Source organism: Calidris pugnax, unplaced genomic scaffold (genome assembly GCF_001431845.1).
Source record: "Calidris pugnax isolate Ruff unplaced genomic scaffold, ASM143184v1 scaffold17, whole genome shotgun sequence".
NCBI lineage: Eukaryota > Metazoa > Chordata > Aves > Charadriiformes > Scolopacidae > Calidris > Calidris pugnax.
Window position 1 is genome coordinate 3,035,683 of NW_015090794.1, and position 26,752 is coordinate 3,062,434.

A 26,752-nucleotide genomic window follows, 5' to 3' on the forward strand; every position below is an offset into this window, starting at 1 on the left:
GAGGCAGGATTCAGCCCTGGCACTCTGCAGAGCAGCGAATGGGATGGAGTGTCCCATCCGGGGTGTCGTGGAGCTCACAGCCGTGCTGTATTCCCGGTGTGGTGGCGTTAGTGGTGTGGGAGCAGGAGCAGCCCTGCCCCAGGACACCCTCTGGGATCACCCCTCCTCTTGCCTTAAAACAAGAAGAACCTTTTCCGCCCCAACAAAATACCCAGCACTGATGGCCTGTGGTGGGTCAGATGCTGGCTCCTGCCCATGGGTTAGAGCAGTGAGCTTGCCGTGGCCTCTCCTCCTTGTGCTGCTTCAGTCCCCGACCTTCAATAAGTAACTCCTGTCCGTGTGCATCTGAAGAGGCGGTGGGATGGAGCGAGGCCTTGCTGTTTGGGTGTAACTGTGTTTCGAGCTGAATCTGGCCGCATTTGTGTCTTTGTTCTCTGCTTTTTCCTGGCCTTACCCAAGGAGCGAAGGCAGAATGTTGTTTCTTGGGGCGTTTCATGTTTTGGATGCAGAATCGCATCCTGGCACCTTGGTCCCTCGCCCAGGCAGGCAGTGGGTGCGTGGGGCAGAGCAATGGGCTCCTGCCCTCCCCCTGTGCCCAAAGCGAGGAGTGCTGCCAGCACGGGCAGAGGCATCTCTTTTGCAGCAGGAGGGACAAACTGAGCTGTTCCTGGTGGCACCGTGAGTCTCCTTCCTGGGCAGCTGTTGTTTGGCAAGGGTGGAAGGGTCCGGGACTGCTCCGCTGGGCTGGTGCTGGGGTAGCCAGAGGTGAAAGTCTGTTTGGGTGGAGCTGAGGAAATCATGCGACTGGGACCGGTGCTGAGAAGGTCCCAGGGTGCCGGATGCACAGGCTGTGTTGTCTTCAGAAAAGCTGTGGACTGGAGGCTGCAACCATGGCTCGGAAACGGGTAGGGTGCCGGGCTCTCCACCTGCGTCGGGCAGGACCTTACCATGTTCCTGGCTGCTGCTTTGCCTTCCACCTCGCTGCTCTGTCCCAAGAGCGACTTGCTGCCTGGGGGGATTGTCCCAGAAAGCCCCTGCTGCTTGTCCCCACTAATGGAAGGAGGGAGAGGGGGCTGCTCTGTGCCCACTCTCCATCCCTGCCTGGCTCAGCCCTTGGCACTCGCAGGGCTGGGGGGGATGCTTGCTCCATCACTGCTCTTGCCATGGCTTTTGGGGAGCTCAGCAGTGGGTTGAGCCCCAGCTCCATTCCCTGCTGGTCAGGGGGCAGCTCTCCCATCTTACATGCCATTGCTGTGCAGCGCTGTGGTGGGTCAGGGTGCTTCTGTGGTGTCTCTGCATTGCGTTGTGGTCTGTGGGACCCTGCTCCCTGCCAATGACCAACTGTGCTGCCCTCATGCCTGGAGCACCCAAATTGTGGAGTCTGGGGGACATGGCTGTGTGGGACCCAGCCTGTTTCTCCTGCTTGCTCCTCCACAGGCATTGCCCATCTGCATCTCCTGTCACCGCTGCAGGTTGGTTGGCTGCCTGCTACCAGGTCTCCTCTGGGAGAAGTGGCTTTGCATAGGCACTGCCTCGCCGGTATCGGCAGCACCATTGGATGCTGGCGTGTAAATAGATCTGAAAGGGAGCAGATGGATTTTCTGGGGCTTGAGGGAACAGCACCCTTGCGGGTGGTTATGGATGGGAGCCCTCGGCACGCTGCTGCCCAGCGGGGAGACGGAGGCTGCAGCCTGCAGTACATTACTTGGTTCAGGACAAGCAGCCTTGTCTGCAGTCTATAAATTTCATGTTGGTTGCTGTTTTTGTGTGTGGTGTTTTTTTTCTTTTCTTTCATTTGCAGATACGGGCTCTGTTGACCTTGAATGGAGCTTGCAGGGGAGTAAATAAATGCTGGCTAATTGCGCATTAGGCTCGTTTGTCACTTATAACCTTGGCGGTTGCAGTGTGTCTGGCCAGCGTGACCTAGATCAGAGCAGGAGCACTGCGAGGAAGCCCAGTGCTGCTTCGGGGATTTCCCAGCACGCCTGGGGGAGGTATGGGAGTCTGGTCTTCAGGGTCACCGCGTGGCTGGTGATGACTGCTGAGAAGGGTTTCCAGTGATACCACCCCTCCTCCTCCTCTGGATGAAGGCCTGTGCAGGGAGGAGGTGGCCCAGCCGAGCCAGCCCTTGGAGGCTGCTGGCAGGGAGTCTGGAGGTGGTTTCCCTTTACCTTGCTCCTGTGCATGTCCTGGGTCTCCCCTGTTTCCATCACAGCCCGCTCTGGTGTGATTTACCCCCGCTGGGAGCTGGGATTGGCTTCTCCCGGCTCTCCCCGCTGCACCGACACCACAAACTCCTTTCAGAGTCTCTGCCAGTCACCGATCCCCGCAAAGGAGCTGGGCAGTGGCAGGACAATGGTCCCCATTCAGCGCTGCCTGGAGCTGGATCCCGGCAGGGACGGGCCCATCTCCTGCTCCCAGCGCTGGTTGCCCTTATCTTTGCTGGCCCCTGGCACACACCAGGGATGAACGTGCAGATCAGGTTGTTTCTTTCATAAATCTGCCTGGGGTAGCTGGGATTCGCAGGTGTGGTGTGGAGCAGCCAGCAAAGGCAACCCAGCCACCAAACGCATGCATGGGTGCCTCCCTGTGCACCCTGGCTCTCCATCCTACCCTGGGTGTGGGGGAAGAAAGACCTCCCTCAGATCAAGGAAACAAGGGTGTGCAAAGAGGGTTTGCTTGGTGTGACAGATTGTGTTGTCCCTCTAAAGGACAAAACCAGGCAGAGGGTTTCTGGTGCTCCGGGGGGCAATGAAGCAGCCTTTGTGAACGCTCCTGTCTGAGCAGAGCGGGTGATCCCAGGTGGTCTAGGCAGAGCTGTCGTGTGGATTGCAGGGCATGGGGTGGAAAGAGCCATCACTGTCATCTTCTGGGTCTGCAGGCAACAGGCACTCCATCCTGGAGGTCCCCTAAAGCTGTGGTTTGCCCCTCTCCCCCATCATCGATGGCTGGAAGTGACAGCAAACTTGCACCCTGCAGCAAGACCGAAGCTGTAGGAGAGTGTGGGGGAGCTGATGGTCCTCCAGTCCAGCTCCTGCCACCCCGAGAGGTCCCTGGGCTTCTCCTCAGTTGTTCTTCTCCTTTCCAGGTTGTGCAGCGCATCAAAGCTGTGGAGTCGGAGACCCGCTTGCTTGTGGTGGACAAGGAGACGGACGAATACCTGTGCAGCCTGCGCCTGACGTGCACGGAGGAGATGGTGCACAGTGGGATCCTGCTGAACTCCAACGCTTCGCCCACCAAGTCAGTGGGCAGCGACAACGGGGAGGTCTGGAAGCCACAGCTGGATCTGAGCGGGGACAGCCTCCAGCGGCACTCGCACAGCTTCTCCTCACACGGCAGCAGGAAGGTAAGGACAGAGGCGGGTGGCATGTGGGGGCTACTTGGGGGGGGGAGCAGGTGCAACCCCCCTGGGAGCACCTCCCTCTGCAATCATGGCTTGTTTCCCATTAGAGGAAAACTGTCTGTACATGGTTGTCAGACCCTGCTGTGTCCCAAAGCAGTGGGTGAGCTGTCCCTTGGACCTCATTTGCTCTTGCTTGAAGCAGCATCAGCTATTGGGGGCTACGCTGCTCTCCCCGCTCCTGCACCTCTTGAGGGTCTTGTGATCTTCTGGAGGGCTGAGATTGCAACCTGCTCTGGGTGGACCTGCTGTGGTGGGGGGGGTTGGACTAGATGATCTCCAGAGGTCCATGCTAACCCCATATCGTTCTGTGAGACAGAGGGGGCTGGTGGGGGGTCACCAGCCCTGGGCACGGATGACCCAGCCTGGGTTTCACTCCCCCCCCCCCCTCCAGGGACAGGCTGCACAGACCAGGGACATGTCGAAGCAGGAGGGAGGGAACATCTGGGGCGAATGTGTTCTCAGCTTTTTTGCTTAAATAGGAAGGAAATTAGCTCTTTTTCAAGTGGCCTGGGTCTGGACTGGGATTCTGCAGTAAGTGCCTTTTATTGGTAAACCCCTTTCCAAAAAGGAAAGAATTTGGGGTGGAAAACGTCCAGTTTCCGTGGCTGCCTCGCTGCTGGGGCCGGGCTGGCGGAGACGGCGCGGCCTTGCTCTCGGCAGATAGCGGAGTCGCGTCCCGGCGCTGCCCTTGCTGGGGGTATGGATGGGGCAGGAGCCCTGTGGGTGTTGCGTGGCCGAGCTGGTGACCCCATCACTTCTCTGCAGCCCTCTGTCCCCTTCCCTGCAGTGTCCCCACCTTGCAGGCCTCCCGTGCGTCTGCTGGTCTGTCCTACTGGGCATGGAGTGCTGGTGCTTAATGGCCTTTTCTGGCACAGAGCTGCCATGGGTGTACTCCTCCTCCTCTTCCTCCTCCTCCTCCCTGTGGAGCTTGTAGGGGCTGCGGTGCCTGGTCGGCCTCTGCCCCCTTGGAAGTGTGTGTGGGGGAGCTGGATACTGGTCCCAAAATGGCTGTGGGGCTGCTGGGAGGATGTAGGTGGGAAAGTTGGGAAAGCTTTGTGTCCTCAGGAGCCCCCACAGAGTAACAGCTGAAGAACTTCCCCAGTGCAGATAAGAGGCGATGCTGGTATGTGGCAGGAGGCACGTGCATCTTTGGCGATAAGGAGAGGGTCTCACCTTCTGGTCCTTCTTCCCGAGCTGTTTGGCATCTGGCAGAGGTTTTGCTATCCTGGGAGGAACCCACCTTTCCTGGGGCTGGCAGAGGCAGTATTTTTTTTTTTCCACTTATTGCATGATTTGAAGGTGTTTGAAGGTTTGTGTGATGATGATGGGTGCGTTTCCCCTGGGGGTCAGTGCAGTGGGGGGCTGGTCACCCTGGAGATGGCCGGTGGGAGAGGAGCCGTTCCTGGGAAGGGGTGGCTGGGCATGGCCGGGGGGCAGCTTTCCAAGCTGGGGATTTCCTATCCCGCCTCTGTTTCGTTTGCTGGGCGCAGTCCAACAGCGTGTGCTGACGGGAAGTCAGGCGAGGGAACAGGACGGTCCTTTCCGGCCTTTGGGTTTCGGCTCCTCCAAGGAGAGGGTGGGATGGGGGGAGCTGGGCAGGGCTGGGGGGTGAGGGGGGAGAAGCACCCGCGCTTCCCCTCGGGGGGGCTTGGCCGGTGGCTTCTCCTGGGGCAGCCTGGCTGGGGCATTTGGGGAGTTGAGGCTGGTGTTTGGTTGAACCTGAGCTGGACAAAAGGAGCAGACTCTGGGGGTGATGCCCACCGCGTGGGGTTGGGGACAGTGGCTGCTGAGTGGGCAGAGCTGAGATGTCAGGCTCAGGTCAGTGGCTGGTTTGCTCCCGCCTCCATGGGTGGCAGCTCTTTGAAGAGCTGGGCACTGCAGGCTTTCCTGGCCAAGGTCACTTCTCTGTGCCATGGCCGTGAATGACCCGGGTGTAGGGTCACGGGTGGCTGGAGCAGCAGGACTCACCCTGCTCCTGTGCCTTGCAGTCCTGCTTGCTTCAAGGTGGTAATACCTGCTCCAGGTTCTTCGGTCTGGGTGATGTGGCTGTCCTCCTGGGTCCAGGATGGCTGGGGGAGCAATGGTGCACCTCAATTTCTGCAGTGCTCATCCCTCCAGCGCCGTGTGTCTCCATGGGGCAGCTCTAGCCTGACCCTAATCCTGCAGATCACTGGCACTGGGCCTGTGTGTGGGGCTGTTTAGGAGATTTCTGTCCCTGCAGTGGGGCTGTGGCAGCTAGGTCCAGTTAGAGGCTTGTCCCCAACCAGATTTGGGGCTTTTGTGTAACTTCCCTGGCCGGGTTTAGCCAAGGAGGAGAACAAGCTGCTCCCTTCCCCATGCAGACCCCTTGGCCCCAACCTACCCCTGTGGGAACTGGTGCTGACTCTCCGGGCTGCTCCTGGGGAATGGTGTTTCATTTTTGAGCAGCATTTGTTTATGTAAAGGCTGCAGTTTTCCTTGATTTGAGGCCGGGCTGCTCAGCGCAGCCTGAAGCAACAAGCAGCTGAAACAAAGAGGAGGGAAATCTGGCACCCGGGGCAGCCGTAGGGGTGGGCAACGCAGCAGGCAGGGTGGGCAAGAGGAATGACTGTCCCCCTATCTCATTTTGCAAGAGGAGTGACTCTCCCCTGGAGAGCTGCTGTGGATGGGGAGGTCAACATGCACCCCTCGGCAGAGACCTGGTGTCCAGGACCTTATGCTCCAGGAACCACGGTAATGCCATGAATAATTCAGCACGTATTTAAAATCAGGCTGCCTGCCCCGAGAGCAGGTCGGCAGGGCTGGCTGCCAGCTGTGCCCGTCACAGCGCTGCCATCCCTGGCACCCTGGGGACTCGTGTCCTGCGTGGCGGTGGTGACACTGGGAGCAGGGTCTGCCTTGTCCTGTCCCACCCGGGTCTGTTCCTGCCTGTGGTGAATGGGTTTGCCTGCTCACTGCCTGCCCCACGCTGTGTCCCCTGCCAGGGGATGCAGCAGGGCACGTGATGGGGGCATGATATGGGGTTGGAAGGGGCTTCTGGAGATCTAGTCCAACCCCCCTGCCAAAGCAAGTCCAGCTAGAGCAGGTTGCACTGGAACATGTCCGGGTGGGTTTTGAATGTCTCCATTCCTTGTCCTAAACATGCCACCAGGCTGCTTTCTGCTTTTCCCTGGTGCTCTGCTGGGCACCTGGCATCGAGTCCCCAGGGGTTTGGGAGGCAGTGGATAGGCAGGGGGTCTCAGCATGGCTGGGGCCATGCTGGGTGGGTTGGGTGCTTGGTGGTGAGCAGCTTTTATTGCCAAGGTGCCTTTGGGACAGCGGTGTGAGCCGGTGGTGGCTGTTAATTAAATGCCTGGGCTAAAAGCATATAAAAGGTGGGTGTGCTGTGGGGCTGGGCTGGTGCTGCCGGGTGCTTGACTGGATGCTGCTGGCCATCCTGGGGGCATTCATGGTGCACAGGCAGCGTGGCCCAGGGGCTGGTAGCCTCTGGATGGTAGCACCATCCCAGAGGTGTTCATGGTGCACAGCGTGGCCCGGGGTGGGCAGTGGCTGTAGCTCGGTTGCCCCCAGCTCCTGCTGTGTGGTGGGAGGGATGTGCTGTTACTGGACCCCCGTTATGGCTGTGGCTTTATGAGCCACGTTAGTGGTGTCCTTGGGACTTGCTGCCTCACTGCTTTCTCCAGGTGTGTTTGTAGGAGAAACAAGAACAACAGTAAAGTCACCGAGATGTGTTCGGGGTGAGGCAATTCCCCTCCGTCACTGCTACAGTCACACCAGAGCATGACTGCAGGCAGGGTGGGTGCACAAGGGGACCTTTACAACCAGCATTTATTTTCTGGAAAACAAACCCATGCCTTGTTTAGTAGCTCCTGGATTCAAGCAGCCTGTTGGGTCCAGAAATTTTAATGGGGGGGAATTAGTGGCAGGTTGTTAATCAGCTCAGGGAGGGACGGTGTCACCCTTTAGCATTGCTGCTGGCGAGAACTGCAAGCGGCAGAAGAATGGGTGTCCTACCACTGACATGGGGAGATTTCCACTGGCTCTTTGCTGTGACAAAATGGGCGTTGAGTCTCCTGCGTGCCACCGGCCCGTGCTTGAGAGGAGCTGATGTGCCTGGGGACAGACATGTTATTTTCTGGAGGAGGATGGATGAGTGCCTGTTGGGACCCGCAGGTGTGGGGGGGCCAGTGCTGACATCGAGGCAGTAAATATTTATACTTCTGTTTGGGTCAGGAATAAGAACTTTTTCTCTTGCAAATAAAACTCCGGGTTGCAACATCTTCAGCCGCCAGCTTTCTGCCGGAGCGTTGGAAGAGGGGGAGTAACTCGGGACAGATGTTTTCAGAGAACTTTGCCAGCTCAGTTGAGGCCCAAAATTTAGGGCTTGTAGAATAACCACAAAGATGTAATAAAACCTAACATGAGCAGAAATGTCTGCAGTAATTATGCGATTAAAAAAAAAAAAAGCCCCCAAAATAAGTGCATGGTTTAAATTAAAAGCACTTCCCTGCAGCATCCTGCGCTCCCCGGGCCCCAGTGTCAGGCTCAGACCCATGGGGAGGACAGCAAAGCTTGTCCCCAGTACAAGCTGGGTGAGGTTCCTGCTGTGCTGGTGGTGGCCTGGGGAAACCCTCCGGTGCGTAGCCCCGGGAGCCATGCCCGTGTCCCTGCAGCATTCCCTGCTCTTCCCACAGCAGCTATTTTTTTTTTTTAATTTTTTTTGGGTGCTGCCAGCTCGGTGGTGCTCGCTGCGGGTGCAGAGCTGAAAGGAAGCTGGATGCGTGTCCCATCGGGGCAGGGATCTGTCGCTGCGGGTGCTCTGCGTTTCTCTGCTCAAAATAAAATAATTAAAAAAAGCCACTTAGCAAAGCCATTTCTGCACCTGCAGCACAGAGCTGCCACTGTGTCCAGCCGAGGGCATGGGATGGGAAATTAAAAAAAGCCACTTAGCAAAACCATTTCTGCACCTGCAGCACAGAGCTGCCACTGTGTCCAGCCGAGGGCATGGGATGGGAGCATCACTTCCCACATCCCTGCTGGGAAGGGGAGGGGAAGATGCCTGTAGGGTGGGATAGCAAAGGGCAGCATTGCGGTGGGCACCGGGCTACCCGGGGATGGCGAGAGGTCTGGGTACTGCAGGGGCTCAGCCGAGGAGTGGCAGCAAAGCCGGGCTTGCTTTTGGGATTAGCCCTTCAATCCCGTGGCAGTGGGGCTGGTGTGTGGCAGGGCTGCGGGGAAGCCATCAGCCCCGTGCCGGTGCTGACCCCGCTGCATTATTGATAGCACTGGGCTCACCGGCATCGTGTGTCATGGGTGCTGGTGGTGCAGGTGGGCTCTGGAGCAGCTCCAGCTCGCAGCATCTTGGGGAGGGAGGCTGGGGCATGTGGCTGCCGGTGGGACCCTCTCCAAGGATGGTGGTGGGACCCTTCCCCCTCGCACGGTGGGGCGATTGGGGTGGTGGCCTGTGCCCATCTGGGCTGTGGGGACTGCTACACCATGGGCTTTGCTTAGAGGAGTGTTTTGCTTTCCTGGCAGCGTGCTCCTTTCCTGTGTGGGCAGCAATAGGCTAAATGGATTGACATAATTGATTTTTTTTCAGACCATTGGTCCCCCTGACAGCCCAGCGACTTAGGGCTTGGTTAGGAGGAGCAGGACGAGACCTGTTTTTGGAGAGGCCCCTTTGTGTGAGTGTTGGAGGAGTGGGTTGCAGTTCTGCTCCCCCCTGGTGTGCGTGTGGGTGGGAGCAGTGGGGTCTGCACCACTCGAGGGGCAGCAGGCTGGGGGGGCTCTGTGTCCTGTAGCCTCGCAGGTCCCCCTGCAGTGCCGTCTGCTTGTCCCTTGCGCATTGGCCATCTCTTAACTTCTGTTTGTTGGCTTTTTGGTATCAATTTGGGGCTGGCATCGCAGTGTCACCATCTGCAGTGGGGTTTGCTGGACCCTCTGCTCGGGTTGTGATGGACCTGCTGGGTGTCACCGCAGCACTCGGAGGAGGTACCAGCAGGGATCTGAGCCTCATCCTGCTGGATGCCATCCAGATACGAGGTGGGACATTTTAACCACAGTGTTGTAAGGTGAAGAGAACAGTGTATTGCTCTCTGTGCTGGAAGCATTTGGGGGTGGGGTGGGGTGGGGTATCATCCCTGGCTCTTGACCTCCCAGGTCCCACACACTTGCATCCTCCCTGTGCTGTGGGAAGGGGGTTTGGATGCAAAATGCAGTGGGTGGTGGCTGTGTCCCGTCACCCAAAAAGCCAGGGAACTGTGGGTGGGCTGTGGGGACAGAGGGAGGGGGCTGAGTGGGTCTCCCCCAGCCGCAGCTCACCTGCCCTGGCTTGGTGTGGGCAGTGGGTCCTGCAGAGGACCTTGGCTGGGGGGTTATTTTTGTGCCGGGGCAGTGCAGGAAGCCCCTCCCGGGGAGGAGAGCATCCACCCCGCGGCAGAAACTTCCTCCACCGTGATATTTTTAGTGAAACACAAAGCGAGTGGAAGGGAGCGGGAGGCAGGAGGCAGATTAGCATCGGGAGGAGCTGCGCCCTGCCAAGAGCCTTTGTTCCCAGGGCCATATGCTCCCAAGGGACACTTGGGACAGTGGGGTCACCCCTGGGACCTGCCACCTTCCCGGGAGTGGGGCAGGAGTGTGTGTGGGGGGGTGTTTGCATCCCAGCCCATTGCCTGGCTGCAGAGCGGTGATGCTGCTGACAGCAGGAGATGCTGCGTGTGGTCCAGCCGGTGATGTTCCCTTCTGCATCCCCAAGTAATCAAAAGCTTTCCCTGAAAAAATGATTTGAAAACTGATATTAAATGGAGCCGTTCAAAACGCAGCTCGTTCCGGCACAGCCAGTCCCGGGCCCCTCTGCTCGCAGGGATGTGCTCAAGCAGCTTGTTTTAATAACAGCCCCGCTTACGAGCGGGCTCCTCGCCAGCTGTTTAATGGTTCTGTTCAATAGTAAAAATATTAAATGGTTTCAAATAAATTAAAAAATCTTCTGGCAGAATCAGGGCCTTCTGCATGTGCCCTGGCAGCTGCACAGAGCCTCTGCCGTGACTGCTCCGTGCCTTGGAGTTTCTCTGTGCTGGTCGGATTTGTGGTCCTGTTGTGGTTGAGGAAACCTTCAAACAGGATAGTTTTGGTGCTGGTGTGTTGTTTGTTTTTGTGTGTTTTGTGTTTTTTTTTCTTTCTCTGTTTATTCCCAATGCCCAAACTAGTTGTGGAGGAGGGTGCATATCACACATCTCCAGCTCTCTTTATCCAGCAACATCTCTGGTGCCACTGCGCAGCCTGGCTGGGTCCAACACCTCTGGGTGTTTCACCCCAGACCTGGTGATGCTGCAGGTCTGGGTGAATCTCACCTCCTCCTCCCCAGCCCCCTCGGCCTGGGGCTGCTCCCACCCAGGCGAGAAGGTGCTGGCATTATGGCATTGCTCCTGGGGAGTTGGAGACACGTGGAGCAAAGGTGCCGTGCATATGTTGACTTACAGCATGCATTCCTGGGCTGGAGGGGGCCAGGGCTTCCAGCTGCTGGCTGGGCACATCTGACTTCCAAATGAGGTTTTAAGGAGCTCCTTTTAATCCATAAGGCAACATCCCTTTACTGCTTGCAGCCCTAACACCGTGCAATTGTGATGTGATGGCCATGGTATTGCCTCTGGGTGCCACGTTCCTGCCCTTCGGTCAGGGAAACTGAGTCTGTGAGGTTGAGTGATTTACCTTGCACTATATTAAAAATTGGTGTTTAAATTAAGTTCTGAATTGAGCTGGTTTTGGCTCCTAGTCCTTGGCTCTATTAAGTATGGAGATTTTACAGGCAGTTGTCTTGGGAGACTCCAGTTTGGGATATGAGAGAGAAAATGAAACTTGTAATCAGCAAAGGGTTTCTCCAGATCCACAGGTCTCTATAAATAAGGAATTAAAACCCAAATTGTTGACATAATTATTTCTGGCAAGATCCATATCGTAATTTAATTTCATTACAACTTTTGCCTGGACTCCTGAGTGTTTTGATTCCACTGCTGTGTAGGTTTAAACCGTAACCAGACTTGGAGCTGTATTGTAGTGACTAAATGCCTCTCTTTTCCCACTGAAGCCGTGCAAGAGTTTGTTACCAGGTGAAATAAGCTGGTGGTAGGTGTCTGTTAGTGGTGAGTCTGTGAAAGCCAAATGGAAAAGCAGTTTTATGAGCAAGGGGAAGGTAAGAAAGATGAATTCCTGTAGGTACCGCAGGAGTGTGCGGGGCTGCTTTGTGGGCATCTCGGGCTCTGACTGCCTGGCAGTGGATCTTTCCCTCGGTGGTGTCTCCAGCCCTGGCACTGTGCTGCCCCATGGCTGGGGATGCTCGAGAAAGGAGTGGGGCAGGGAGCAGCAGTGAGTTGGGGTCCGGATGTGGTCCCAGGTCCCCTCCATCACCATCTGCTGTAAACCCAGTTAAGTGAGGCTTGGTGATTGCATGGACCCGGCAGGAGCCCCGCTGCTCGCCCCGTGGCGTTATGTGATTAAACCCTCTTACAGACTTACAGGGACTAATCCCGTTAAAGAAATGAGCAACACAAAAGGCAGCGGGAGGGCTAATCCCTCTGCTCCTGCCTTGGTGGGCCGGGCTCCCACCCCGGGGTGTGCTGTGGCAGCTCATCCCTCAGCCCTTGGGGATGGGGCTGTTCCTTCCACCCAGCTGGACCGGCGTCCCCTGGGCTGTGATGCCCTGCCGTGGGGCAGGAGTGGCGTCCCCTGGGCTGTGATGCCCTGCCGTGGGGCAGGTTTCCAATGCCTCTTCCCAAGCCCTGACAGCTCCTGCCTTGCCGTGTCTGTAGCCACCGTGGCCGGCACAGGGCTGCCTCGCTCGCAGCATGTCCCTTGAGAGCCACCAAAGGCCATCTCAGGTAAATCAGTTAATTCTGGCCCTGCGGTTGTTCATGGTTAGCAGGATTTAATTAAGACAAGCCCTAATTAGTTCTAAGCAGGGTGAATAGTCTGCTTTGCCTGGAAGAGTTCCCTGCTTCTTGCCTGGCAGCTGTTAATGAGCGCAGGGCTCCCACTGATAGCGAGGACCTGAGTCTGTCCTGGGGATGGGGGCACCACAGAAGACCCCACGAGGTGCTTGGGCAGCCCAGACATGGCGGGGGTGTGTGAAAATTGCCTTGTGCCACTCCTTGAAGGAGCTGCTGGGTTTTACCAGATCCAATTCTTGGTTTTGCAAGTGTTGTGCCAGGGCTGTTCCTGGGGCAGCTGCTTTCCCTGCAGCTTTCTGGTCCTCTTCATCCCTTTCCATGGGCACGGATCGCAGCGTGCTCGGAGCCCCGCAGCCAGCACCGGAGTGTTCCTGACACCTCACACCCTCCTTCACCCAGGGTTTATCAGCTGGAGCAGCCGGAGCCCGGTGCTGGCTCTGGGGGTTATCACGGGAGGTCCTTCTGCTCTGCATCGGAAACGCACTTGGTCCTGGACCACCCGCTGCTGTGCAGGGCTTTGGCAGAGCCACCTCCAAACCTCCTTATCTGCCCCGGCACGGAGGTGCCATTTGGCTGCCCCAGCTGGAGATAAACACCAGCTCCTTGCCCAAGGAGCAGTGACTGGGAGGGTGCTCGGCTCCCTGCAGCCTTTGGCAAGTGAGGGGCATCTTCTGTGATCTTCTTGTTATTTTTTTTTTATTTATTTAAAGGAGCTGGGTTTAAAACATGTCATTTTTGGAGCTGAGTGTCGCAGTGGTACGGGCTGAGTGAGTGAGCCCTGATGTTCCCTGATTGCATCAGGTCACACTTCGACCCCATGTTTTCCAGCAGTGTCATGGGATGGAGCTGACACTGGAGTTTTGCAATGTTTGCTGTGGAAGGAGGGTTGAGTTACCGAGAGGGGGTTAAGGAGAGCCCCAGGCAGAGCCGGAGGCTTTAGGTGCTGTGTCCAGATTAGCTCTACGGGCAGATTTTGTGCAAAAGCTCCAAGCTGTGGGTTTTTTTGGGAGGAAAAGGTAGCTCGTGTGTCACGCTGGGGGCTGGGACCGAGGCCCCTCACTCCTCCTGCTTTTTGGAAAATTGCACCCCTGGATATTTTATTGCAGGATTTTTAAATACAAGAGGCCTTACATTTGGTTAACCCCAAGCGCGGGTGCCACAGCCGCTGACTTTACTTACATTATAAGGAATGCAGAGGATGTTTGGAGCCCTCCCCCTGCCCCGTTTCCTCCAGCAAGCCCTGCCGCCGGGCCAAGACAAATATTGGTAGTAAACTATTGAACTTCCCTGGTCCCGATGCTCCCCGGCGCTCACAGAGCAGCGCCTGTTCTCCCCCCTTCCCCGGGCAGGGGCCGGGCTGGGGAGGTGCAGATGTGTCCCCGTGTTGGGGACAGATGGGGCAGAGAAACGCTGCTGTGGGGTGGTGGGAGCTGGAAGGCGCGTGGTGAGCGTGCGACAAGCGTGCGCTGAGTGTGCAGCGTGCTCGGCGGAGCTGAAGCTCTGGTGGGGCTGCATCCAGCTCATAGAATCATATGGGTTTGGAAAGGACCTCTGGAGATCATCAAGTCCAACCCCCCCACCGGAGTGGGTCTACCTAGAGCAGGTTGCACAGGATCTTGTCCAGGTGGTTTTTGAATGTCTCCGGAGAAGGAGACTCCACCACCTCTCTGTCATCCTGCTCTGTGTCCACATGGCATCCCTCACCCCAGCCTGGGGTGGGCTTGGTGGCAGAGAAAGGGGGAGATCATCAGCCCTGAAGGACCAGTATGGTGGCTTGGTGGTTTCTCTCCCACCCTGTGTGGGCTTTATTGGGCTCTGCAAGTCTAAATATAGCACCCTGTAAGTCTAAATACAGCACCTGTGGTCCCTTCCTGCAGGGTTCTGGGGGAGGACCAGGACTATTCTTGGTGGCTCATGATGCAGATCGTGGGCTTTCCCATCCCAGCTCTTCCCACCTCAGCAAACAGCTGGCTTTCTGCGGGGCTGTGGGTTATTTATGGACCTGCTGGGGACTGTACCCCCTCCCCAAAAATCAGGCTCCCAGGGCAGGGTTGGTGCTGGGCCCATGGGGAGCAGATGGCAACGGGCAGGAAGGAGCTGTAGGATGTGGGGTTTGGTCCATGGTCATACGACAGGGTCCCCCAGGTCCCACACAGCCCTTGCACGGGTCCTGCAGCAGGGCCATGTGGCCCCACAGGGTGAAAAACCAGGAGTTAAGAGCTTGAGCAATCTCAACCCTTGAGGGAAATATCTTTCCTTCCCTGGATGTGTGGCTGAGAGCCCTGTATGTAACAGGGTGAATAGTGTTCTCTGGGGAGGGAGCAGTGCTCGGGGCATCGCACGAGGCCCTGGTGCTCCCTGGTGTGTCGCACAAGAACCCCCACCTTCTCGAGGGGGATTTCCCCCAGCATCGGTGGTGCCAGGCTAGTCACTGTGGGAGCGCAAAGCTGGTACGACTGGATTCCTGCTAATGACCCAGGGGTATTAAAGGCAACAAATGGGGCCAGCATTAATGAATGATTTGGTGATTGCTCAAGGCTTGGCCCCGGCGAGAAGCTGGAGAGTCCAAAGGGCAGGTTGATATGGCATGGTCAGCGGTTTTATGGTGCGTGGCTCTGTCCAGAGCCTCTGGCTGCAAGAGAACACCAGCTTGGTGTGCTTGGGGTCCTGCCCTGGGCTGGGGGCTCCATTTTGGGTCCACTGCCAGTCCTTGGAGCGGTGCTGAGGAGGTTGAGATGTGCTGCTAGGGATGGCAGTTGTATCGCTGATTTGGGGTACCGTAGAGTGGGGCACGTCCCTCCCTCTGGGGCTGCAAGCCCTCTGCTGCAGCACGATCTGGGAAGCTCATTCCTAGCATCTCCCACTGCCTTCCCATCGCCCGCAGCAATCCCTCCCCTCATCCCTCCCCTCACCCACGGGGGGGTCATGGTGAGCGTGGGAAGGACTCATCCCCTTGTTCCAGCGGCTCGAGCTGTGGTTCCAGCCCTGCACAGAGTGGCTGATGCTCTTTGCCTCCTTTTCCCTCTCTCCTACACATGGGAAAACAGATCCCTCTGGATCTGCTGAGATCCCTTTGCATCCAGAACAGAGATCCCATGTTTTTCCTCTTGGACAAATCCCAGACTGTCAGGACCCTTGATGCTGCCCTGTGTTGTTCCAAAGCTGATTCTCCCTGGAGCAGAGGAGCTCGCCGGCATCCCGGCTGCGCGTTCTCTTGGCAGATCATGCTGGAAAAGTTGTCTCTCTTAAAGAAAACATATGCACGTGGCGGTTTTGGTCTCCTCCATCCTCCCTCCCTCCCTTGGTGTCTCTCCCTGGGCTGGCCCAGCTGCTCCCTGCTCCCAGCCAAGCCTGAGCTGCTGTTCCTGGCTCCAGCCCTGCCCGGGGGAGAGCAGGGCTGCCTTCCCTGAGTCTGCTCCAACGCCAGCAAAGCAGGGGGGGAAAAATTTAAAAAAAAAAAAAAAAAAAGCCACTTCTTGTGGCGGAGAAATTCCCCAGCTGGAGGATTGCTGAGGAATGGCGGGGACAGCTCGGCTGGTGGCATCGCTGCTGGGGGGAGGCGGGTGGGATCAGAGGGACCCCATGGAGCTGGATGTCCTCACACCATCCAGCTGCCCTCGTCCTGGGGGATGTGGCTGTTGGGGACCCTCACCAGGGTTGTCCCCTCTAGGGATGCGTGGTCCTCACCAGGACATGGCCCCGGCTGCAGCTCCTCTCCTGAGAGGCTCCTTTGTGCTTGGGGATTTCCGTAATGCTGTGGCACCGTGTCAGGGATTTTGGAGAGGGGCAAATCTAGGCTTACCCCCTTGCCTTAGGGCATCAGCAGCTGATGAGGTCGGGCTTTAATTTCTTTGGCAGCAAATTGCTGAAAGGTGAAACACCGGTGGGAGGCTGTAAGAGAAACGCTTTTCCCATCACCCCGCTCCGGTGTGGGGTGCTCAGGGGGGGACAGGAGCTGTGCTGTCCTGTGGGGCAGCTCAGCCTGGCAGGCACTGTCACCGCGGGCTGGAGATCAGGCGTCCTCCCCACCCTTCACATCCTTCCTGCCCTTGTTTTCTCCTGCCCGGCGGTTTCTCGGGATAATAACCTTTTGTCATGTCTGGGGCTGTGGCCGAGGTCCGGCTCTGCGGTGGGGTGCTGGCGTGGCCACCCGGCTCTCCCATGGGCTTTGCATCCCACAGTGCCTGCAAGGGACCTGGGTGAGGTTCATGGGCTTGGAGGAGACCTGGACACTTTGGGACAGGGCTCAGAGAGGGTGCAAACCTTTCCTTCGCGTCTCCTGAAGTGCCAGGGGACAGTGAGGGACCTCATTGATTTTTTTTTTTTAATTTTTTTTTTTTCTGATTGCTTTTGCATTGCCCTGGGAGGGGCTGCTGAGGGTCACCAGTGATAAGGCACGCTGTCCTCTCTGCTGTGTCTGAAAAGGCTGAAGTGTTCAGGGTGAGTGTCCCTGTGGACAGTGAGTCCCTGCCGAGGCTCGGTACCCACTGTGGCAGTCTGTGGGCATCATCATTCCCTTTGGCTGCTGGAAGGAGCCGTCCCGTGGGCACAGGGTTTCCATTGAACGTTTAATCCGTTGGGCTGTGACCAGGGACAGAGCAGGGACCTGGCATCACCCCGTCCAGCACAGCCAGCCCTTGACTCGGTGCTCCCATCCAACCCAGCAGACCCGGCAGGGATGGGAGACTCACCCACTGAAAATATCCAAATTACCATATCAGCTGCGGTTTGGCTGCGGGTCCTGCTGAGTACCCGTGGCTGGATGCTTTCCACCGCTAATTGGGATCGCTCGGCTGTCTCCTGGCTCGCCTGCCATCCTCGATCGCTCCCTTTTGTGCCGCGTGTTGGCAGAGAAAGCGGCAGGATGCATCCAAAGGGCGCTGGGTGTGCGTGCCCGTGCAGCGCCGGCTCCTCCAGCAGCCCCCCGGGCAGAGACACAGCGCCCGGCTGAGCCCCCCCAGGGCTGGCCTGAGGATGCTGGGGCAGCAACACTGCAGCTGTGAGGGAAAACAGCACAAATCTTGATGCCTTTGGTCTTTAAAAAAAAAAAAAACCCAATTTTTTTGATGCTTCTATCACTCAAACCCAGCTGGAGCAATTTAAGTAATTAGAGCAATTTGAATAATGGAAGGAATTTAAATAAGTTGTAAAAGCCCAGACCTTATGTTCGGGGCTGGCAGGAGATGTGCCCAGCAGTTTGGGTTGGTGGGCTTGAAGCTTTGACACGGAGGGGAGGAATGATGCCACCACAGCATGGATTGTGTCGGCACCATCAGGAACCTGCAGCACCCCTCTTCTCCTCCTGGGGATATTTAAGATAACTGCTTGTTTCAGGGGGATCACAGGCTTTGCCAAAAGGTATTTTGTGGCAGCTCAGCCATGTTTGAGCCCCTCCTTATCTCTCAGGGCAGTGATTGCTCTGGGTGCTGCTGCAGTCCCTGCTCATCCCTGGAGAGCACCCAAAACTTTCTCCTGGCTGTTGCGATGTGGTCTCTGCCCAGGAGATGCTGTGAAGCAACAAGCTTTAAGAGCAAATGTCAGTCAGGCTGTTGGGTCTGTAATGGAAGAATGAGGTGAGGTTTTTCTTGTGATGGTTGGTGTCTGAGCCCAAACACCTCCTCAGCTAACGGGGTGGGTGGAAATTAGAGTTGTGGCTGTATAAAAATGGAAGCAGGTTGTTTACTGAGCTGGTCCTGCCCAAGGATTTATTCCTGGCCTGGCTGGTGGAAAACCTCTGAATTACCCCCCAACTTCTGCAGGTTCCTGGGGGGGTGTGTGTGTGTGTCTTGCCAGCCGGGCCACCTTTGGGTGCTGGAACCCTCACTTTTCTCCCCAGACTCGGCTGTGGACAGGCACAGCCTGGCCCTGCAAGGAAGGGGAACATCTGCTTGTGTTTCGGTGGGCTTGGCGTCCCACCAGCCGCTTCTGCCCTTCCCCCTCCTTTATTTATAGCATTTCACCAACATCTGGAGTTTGAGCCGGTTCGGCGCTGGCTGACTCCGAGCCGGGGGATGGAGCTGGGTGAAATGTGTGCGGTCAGGGAGGAGGTGGGGGGGAGCCCCCGAGTCCTTCCCAGCAGCGTGTGGGGGGCCGCAGCATCCCGGCGTGGAGCTGAGGACCATCCAGGGTTTGGGAAGCCCCAGGAGCATCCTCACTCTTGATTTTCCCAGAGATGGGTGGTGGGAGAGCAGCCGTGTCCTTGCCTCGTGGCACAGACCTGGGGGTGCTCTGCCTCCCCCCTCGCTGTGCTGCCAGCCAGCGGTCCCCCCTTTCTGGCTGGGTTTTGAGGCTCCTTTGACATTTGCCATCAGCAGTCAGCTCCCCCCCACCCCCTCAACTTCCCCAAAGTGTCACCGAGGTCCTCCTGGCCGCCGGGGATGTAGGGCTACAATAGCCCCCTTTCTGGCGCTGCTTTATTGGGAAAACTTGAGTCATTCCTGGGGGAAGGGGAATGAAAACCAGCTCCGCTGTAGCAGGCGGCGGCTCCCTGGCACGGCGGTGAATGGAGGCAGTAATCCTGCTCCTGGCTGTGGCACGAGCCCAAAGCCTCCCTGGTTCTCACGGCAAGCAGGGCTGTGGGCACTGCCGGCAGCCACGGTGAGGGCTCCTGCTTCTCCCAGCTTTCCTCATCTTTGTGGTGTGAAAGACAGCGGGATTTCACATTTGGGATGTGGGGATCCCCCTCTCCCCTTCTCAGATCAGGGCGATAAGCATCTGCTTAAAGTTAAGTGCATCCCTAAATCCGAGCAAAGACGGCAGCCTTTGAGCTTCCAACAAAACTGTAGTAATAATAGTGGCAATTAAAGCTTGCCTGCGGGTCAGCTCGGCTCCCAGTATAACCATTACTGCCAAGGGAGGGTGCCCGTGTCAGGGCGGGTGTAAATGGGCTCCTTGTTCTGGCGGTGCTGTGGCCCTGGGCCCCCTTCCTGTGTGAGTTTTTCCCCTCGTTTGGCTCCTCCTCGGCTCCCAGCATCGCCCTTCACTGCTCTGCCTGCTGGTGCTTGGGCTTCGGTCAGGATCCCGCGCTGCTGGAGCTGCCCTTCTCCTCCACAACTCCCAGGTGTTCCCGTGCATCCCTCCCCTGCATCCCTTGGTGCTCCCTGCCTGCAGCAGAGAAGCCAAAGTGCCAGGGATGGAGAGGTCCTGGCTGGAGGCAAGAGAGCAGAGATGGACCTCAAGGCCCTGAGCGGTGTCTCTTGTCCCTTTAGAACATCTCGGTGTCCCCAGGTGGCCACAGGGCAGGACAGGAGCCCAGTGTCCCCCTGCAGGCTCCACCAGTGGAGGTTTTCTTTGCAGGGAGCAGGTGAGTGAAGGAGCCATTTTCTGACTGAAAACACATGTGAAAAGGAGAGGAGAGACCACGGGAGCTGTCTTAAAAGAAAATATGTTAACAATGTAAATTAGACAGGAATGCTCCTGCCTGTGTTTTCTCCAGCTTGGCCGAGCAGAGGCGGAAAGGCTTGACGTGTCACAGGGTGATCCAGAGCCTGGAGTGTGTCCAGGCAGCGCAATTCCTGACAGCGGTGATTAGATCCTATTTGGCTGCCCCCAAATAGGGAACGGGAAAGCCCACCAGGCTGGGCCGTGGAGGCGATGCTGGGAGCAGCCCCAAAACTGCTGGTGGGTGCAGAGTGTTCTGGGCAAGGTGGTCCCAGGCAGGATTGAGCCGATTACTTGATGAGCCCTGATCTCCAGTGATTACGTGCTGTGACGGGGCCAAAGGGACCATTAACTCCTGTGGCAGATGAGCTCAGCTTGGTTCCAGCAAATCCCTGTTCTGAGGGCACGAGTGCCCTTCTCACAGTGCTGCCCTGGGACACTGCGCGCTTCCCGGCTGTGATGAGAGCATCCCTTCAGCCTTGGAGGAGGTTCAGGGGGTGCACCCCCTTGCTGAGGAGCACACAGCGTCGTGGCTTTGGCACGCTGGTCTGCAGGAGCTGAGCTGACCCACGGTGTGCCAGGACCTGCCAGGCTCCCACAAAAGATGGTACTGACCCAGCCTCTGGTGCTAGATTAGCTCCGTGTCTTGTGTCGTGTGTGTATGTGCTCATAGAATGGTTAGAGCTGGAAGACCTTAAAGATCATCTAGTTCCAACCCCCTGGCCGTGGGCAGGGACACCTCCCACTAGACCAGGTTGCTCAAAGCACCAACCAGCCTGGTCTTGAACACCTCCATGGATGGGGCTTCCACATCAGCTCTTCTTCTCCTTTTCTCCTGGAGAGGCGGGTGTCCACGCTGGCATTGGTGTTTTATTCCTGAAATAAACCCCTAAAGGGTGACTATTCAAGGTAGTTCAGCCCGTTGTAGGGCACACATTTGCTTGTGATGTGTGGGGAGCTGCTGAGTGGAGAGGCTGGAGATGGTCCTGGGACTTGGCCACCACCATCTGTGAGCATCCCAGGCAGGGAGGGACCCAGGGCTGCCCTGGCTGGGTGAGAGCTCACCAGGCTGGGCTGGCAGCAAATTTGCATCCTGCTCAAAAGCTAATGCCTGTGCAATGGAGGTCTTTGAAAAGCCCTTTTTCATCCTTAGCCCTGCTCAAAGTCAGGCAGGGATTAGGTGGTGGGCAGGGGCTGCGGGGACAGCCCCATGCCAGAGCTTGGGATGCTCAGGGCCAGGTCGGTGGTGATGGTGAGCAGGTCTGTGACACTGATGGCCTCAACTGAAGCCAGGGAGGGGCTTTTCTAGGGGCAGCTAGGTTTTGCTTGGACAATGGAGCATGGGGGGGCTGCCCTGCTGCCCCTCAAAATCCAGGAGGTGAGTTTGTTTCAGGAAACAGAAGAGATGAAAGCGCTGGCAGTTTGGTGCTTCTGCAGGTGGACTCCGCTGGCGTGGAAGTTGGCAGCTACTAATTAATTGCATGGAAACCCCTCGTTAATCAGAGCCGGTGACATTTATGATAGCGGCACCATGGTGGAGTGTGCCTGAAACATCCAGGTGTACAAAATAGGAATGGTCCTGGGCACTGCAGGGGGAGCTGCACGGGGGTGGCATGAAGCCTGTGCTGGTGGCATCCCAGCAAGCTGTGTGTGGGGGGGTGTCCCTGGGGGACCCCAGCTCCCAGCAGCAGCACTGGAAACTCGAAGGGGAAAAAAAAATAAATAATCAGATGCTGCAAGAGTTGCAGTGAGATTATGAGAGCTGGTAACACCCAACCACTGTTTGGTTTGGGTTTTTTTTTTTATTGAAAGTATTTCATTGTTATTTAATGTCTTGTTTGCGTGTTTCTAAACGGACCAGCTTGAACAGTGTTTCCGAAAGCTTTTTCCTTCTAAAATAATGACGTTTTGCCGCAAGCAGCAGCTCCAGGGGTGGTGTGGCAATGCAGCTTGTTGTCCAAGCAGCATTTATCTGTGCACACACACACCTGTGGATGGGTATAGGCAGTTGGTGCTTGTAGGTGGACTATGCTATGCCTTTATGAAATTGATGGCCACTGGTAGTATCTGGATACCTAGAAAAAAAAGACTTTCTTTTGCATTTTTTTTTGCATGCAAACAGTCAAAAAATACAGTTAATTTTTTGACTCTAACTTACTTAAACTAACTTTTGTGCTCTTGGCATGTGAAAGGGCAGCAAAGCCCGCTCCAGAGCAATACTGAAGCATTTCTGCAGGGGTTTTTCCTCTGCTCCCAGGTGAGTGTCGGTGGGTTTCTGGGGAGCCCAGAGATAATGTGCCACTGTTAGAGGGAAGGCTTCATCGCAGGGCTTGGGTTTCACAAAGGCAAAATCCCCCCGGGAGCTTAGGAAATATCTTCCCAGAACACAACCAGGGAAACGCTGGCACCGGTCAAAAAGAAAATAAATAGCAGAGCTGGCAAAGAGACGCGGCAGCTCCGTGTCAACAGAGCATGTAAGGCGAAGTGTTTGAGCATGTACTCGGGTCTGGGTGAAGCGAAGTGTTTGCTTAATCCCAGAGAGGGGCTTTGCAGAGCTGTGGTCTAAGACCTATTTTATTTTTTTTTTTCCAGTGGCCGAGGATTGCGTTAGTCGGGAGGTTTAAGAGCCCTGAGAAAGCCCCGGATCATCTCTGCCATGGGATAAGCAGTTTTGCCTGAGGATTTCTGCTCAGAACAGATGCTGAATTGGGATTATTTATTTATTTATTTCTCTTAAAACAAAGATCTTGAATTCCTTTCAGTTAAGGACCTTGAATTCAAGATTTTTGTGGTGCAAGCAGGGCAAGCCCGTGTAGGACACAGCCCCGGTCACCACCCTCGCAGCCAAAGGGATCCTGCAGACGAAGCTTTTCCCTTCGCGGTTTATTTGTTGAGTAATTTGATTTCACTGGCGGTCCCGGGGGATCCCCCAAAGGCAGAGGGGCTGGCCCTGCCAGAGTGTCCCCCCCCTGCAGCCACCCGCTGAGCTCTGGGGATCCCCGTGCTGGGATGGCAGCTGCAGCGTGGCATTTTCGGGTGATTTTTCTTGGTGCTTTCACACTGCTGCCCAAGCTCTGACCCTGTGAAAACGGAGCAGGAGGAAAACTATTTCAAAAGGTCCTTTTTAGACCCAAATAGGTGATCCCAGATGGGTTCCCCTCTGCTTGTGAGACGTACCCCCTTTCCCTGGCTGCGCAGAGTCCCCCGCATACTTTAAGGTCGTGCGGATCCGACCCTCTTTGGCCGGTTGAATCATTTCCTGTTTTCTTCGCTTTTTGAAGAACTCCAAGGCAAGCTGGAAATATTTGCAGATAGGGTGAACTAACTGCTCCGGGGCCATGGGAAAAATACAGGCGTGCTAAATCTGCAGAGGGAGAGGATGCGAGCGCGGGGTCGTGGCTTTTACTTACTACTTTTTTTTTTTAAAGCAGGTCCTGGCTTTTCCTGAGCAGGTAGCTGAAGCATTTTGGGGGCGCAGCAGCCACGGGGCTGTTTTGGCAGGATCTGGGTTTTATTGATTGGTGGAGGTTGCACCTATTGGGCTCAAGGTTGCACTGATGATTTTTCCCTTTTAAGAACCAATCTGTGCCATGAGGTGTCGATGCCAGGAGCATCTCACTGGGCAGGTGCTTGTGGGTCTTTTTTCCCCCCCAAAACTTGTCCTGGTAGCATCCATGTGCCCTGCAAGCTCAGTTGCAGCGTGTGAGCAGTCACTAAGGCTTTTCTTGCAGCTCTGTCATCACTTCTTTTTTTTATAAAACAAACCCACATTGCCAAGTTATTCTCTGTAAATGTTCAGCTACAGCTTGCAGCTGGTCGGAATGAGCCTCAATGCCTGTGATGGGCGCTGCTGATGGCAGCTCTCATTTTTAAGTGCTCATTGAAGAATTTGCTGCTCTGGCCCCAAGGAAGGAGCCTGGGTGCCCAGTGTGTCCCTCCTGTGCTGGAATGGTGGCCTCGTGGGCAGCTCTGAACCTAGTGTCCAGGAAGGGCTGGTCATCTCGCATCCTTCTTTTCTTCCCAGGTGCTGGGATTGAGGTGGTCAAGCTGGACCTGAGTCCCAATCCACCTCGGTCCCCCCTTGGGCATTGCAGCTGTGGCCAAAATTCCCCCTGCTTTTTGCCCCAGGACTCTGGGACCAATCTCACGGCTCCCTGTGGGAGAGTGCAAGTTGGGTGCACCTGGGTGCAAGCGGGAGCAGATGGGTGCAAGTTGGGTGCAGCTTCAGCCCTTGCTTTGGTGGGGAGCACTGAGGCTCGCTCCTGGAGAAGGCTTTGCTCTCCCCTCCCTGCTTTGGGGTTCAGCGGGGCTGAGGTGCCACAGAGGGGGGGTTCAGGCTGTGAGCCCCACAGCGACTGTGTTTAGAAGAGCTCAGTGTGAGGCAGCAAGCTGCAGAGAGAACAGGGGAGATGGTTTGGTGTGGTCAGCCAGCCTGGCGAAGATGCAGCCTTAAGTGTTTGGGGGGGAAATAGTGGCTTTTTTTATTTTTGTGTGTGTTTGCATTCCCAACAAAAGGGCCTCACGGGGATGGAGGCTGCAGTCACACTGGAGTCGTTCCCCTGGAACGCCTGCAACCCACCGTGAACCCCACCAGCTTGAGTATTTCATAAGCAGCTTGAGGAGAGCTGTGCTGGGATGTTTATTTCCATCCTGGCGAGCCGGCGGGTGCCTGTGGGGTCGGGGGCGACGGGGAGATTTCTCCTTGCAGTGAAGCCATCGGGATGGATCTCCACCTTCCCTTGCCTTGTCTCCAGGTCCCACCCCATCCCCAGGTGACATCCCGTTCCGTTAAAGCCCGCAGCAGGCACTCAGTGCTGGGGCCAGGCGGCCAGTGTCACGGCTCGCAGCATGGGGACATGTGCTCTCCGTGGCATGAAGCGGGCATTTCTTGCTGGGATTATTTGGGTTTATCTCTCGTTATCTGCAGCCTCTGTCCCCTGCCAGCAGCAGCAGTGTCACCCCGCCTGGGAGTGGTGGTGTCACCGATGGTGCCCGCGCTCAGTGGGCTGATGGGGGTCCCCCTGGCCCTGGGTGCTGCCAAGTGGGGAGCCCAGCTGGGGAAAGGGACGTGCACGGAGTAATTTTAGTGGTGTTTTTGTTTTGCCCTTTGCCTAAATGCGGTGCCCATAGGTTCTGAGCAAGGAGCAGTGCCCTGTGGCTCTGCTGAAGGGAGGAAAAAGTGGCAGAGCTGTGTCCCTGCTTGGCACTCCTCTGGAAAATCCCTTCTTTGAGGGGATGAAGGAGCTGGGATCAGCCCCCAAAGTGACTTAGCCGTGGTGGCCCCAGCAGCTTGCCGGCAGTGCCCGGCCACCCGCTAATCGGCTTGCTTGGACGCTGTGCCCCTCCTGCAGGGATTAGGTACTGACCCCGGGGGTGCCATTGGCAGGTCACCATTGTCCCCACGGGGTGGTGGGAGATCAGCCAGTGCTGGTGAACTGATTCAGCTCTTCGCTTCCCTCCGTAGTTGCCCCACCATGACTTGCAGTGGCCAAAATGGCCTTGTGTCGTTGCAAACGGACCTATTCTCTGCCATCATCAAGGCACACGAAGATGCTGTGGGTAGTCTGGCTCCGTGGTTGTTGCAAATGGACCTATTCTCTGCCATCAAGGCACATGAAGATGCTGTGGGTAGTCTGGCTCCGTGGTGGCAATGGGAAATGTGCTTTGGCTTATTTGGCTCTTGCTCTGCAGGGTGGCCCATGTGCAGCTGGAGCTCCTTGGCATCATCCCTAGGGTTCTCCACATGAGTGGTGGCCAGGCCAGGTCTTCTAGGCATCAGCTCTGGATGTTCTCAGCGCCTGCAGCTCTTCCTGGAGAGGAAGCAGGTTTTAAGCAATATTGAGGGTGTTTTGCAGAAATAACCCCAAGGTGCTGGGAGTGCAAGGAGCTGCCGGCACAGGCAGTTCCAGCGTGAAGCCCATATGGCACGTAGGAGCCAAGGAGTTGTCTGAGGAGGGGAGAGGGCGCAGGTTTCGTATTTTGTGATACTTTTTGGCAAAGACAGGAACTTGGAGGAAATTGCTGCGTGGGTTTTTAATTTGAAAGGAAAGGCTGTAAGTGATTTCACCATAAATGTGAGCTGAAAAAAGAAAAAAAAGGTCTGTTAGCAGGAGGGGAGCAGCATTTCTTTTAATCGATTTCACCATAAATGTGATCTGAAAAAAGAAAAAAAGGTCTATTAGCAGGAGGGGAGCAGCATTTCTTTTAATGAAAGATTAAAACTGAGCCACAGGAGGTGTTTTCCTTAAACCACAGATGAAAATGAACGCCCGCATCTCCAAGGCAGCTCTTGCTGGGGATGTGGTGCTGTGTCACGAGCCAGTGCTGCCCAGCGTGTGGGCTGGAAGGGGCCGTGCAGAGGCTGGTGGGGACAGCAGCATCCAAGGGACTGACGTGGGTCCACCAGACCTGGAGAAAAGCTGGTATTTGTTGCTCCCCCAGCTGCTCTGAGGAGCCATAAAGCGTTTTCCATTGGATGGGGAGAATGCACTAACCTTCTTATGTGCTCCTCTACCATTCATCCTACAGGAAGCTCAGCCTTTCTGAGCTGTGGGCAACCATCAGGCGTGGGGTTTATCACCCTGGCCCCCAGAACCCCTCTGCTGGGAGGTGATCACGTGCAGGTGATGCCGACGTCACCAGGGGCCAAGGGCATGGCACAGCCTTAAATAAATAACTAAGGTTAATGCAGTGTCTTGGGCCTGTGTGCTTTGCCCGGGCTCTCGGGTTCGGTTCCTCCCTGCCCAGGGCTGTGGCCGTGGGGCTTGGCCGCTGCCGGGGGGTGTCTTGGCATATGGGTGGACTTTATCTGGGCTGCTTCTGTTGAAGGAAATGCATTTTTTGTTTTGTTTTCATTTTTCTGGAAGGGTTTCGGACAATTGATTTTCTAAAATAGACTCAATGAGAGGAAATTCATTTGTTAAGCTGTCCCTGTTCAGGGGAACGGGAGGACGGGGTACAGATATGGTGCTTCCTTGGTAGCTTTATTTATGATTGCATCTGCTTTAGAGCAAAATCAGACCTATAAATTAAATGTTTTGTCCCCCCC

The 26,752-nt window shown here is 56.3% G+C and overlaps 1 protein-coding gene across 1 annotated transcript in view; it reads left to right on the forward strand.

Moving 5' to 3' along the window:
* Positions 1 to 869: 869 nt before the first annotated feature.
* The window catches only part of SLC9A3R2 (solute carrier family 9, subfamily A (NHE3, cation proton antiporter 3), member 3 regulator 2), a 36,433-nt gene continuing 10,550 nt past the window's right edge, over positions 870 to 26,752 (forward strand). Inside the window, exons 1-2 of the mRNA XM_014936528.1 lie at positions 870 to 905; positions 3,089 to 3,346. Of these exons, the coding sequence (XP_014792014.1) occupies positions 891 to 905; positions 3,089 to 3,346 (273 nt within the window). The 5' untranslated portion in view covers positions 870 to 890. The remainder of the gene's footprint in view (positions 906 to 3,088; positions 3,347 to 26,752) is intronic.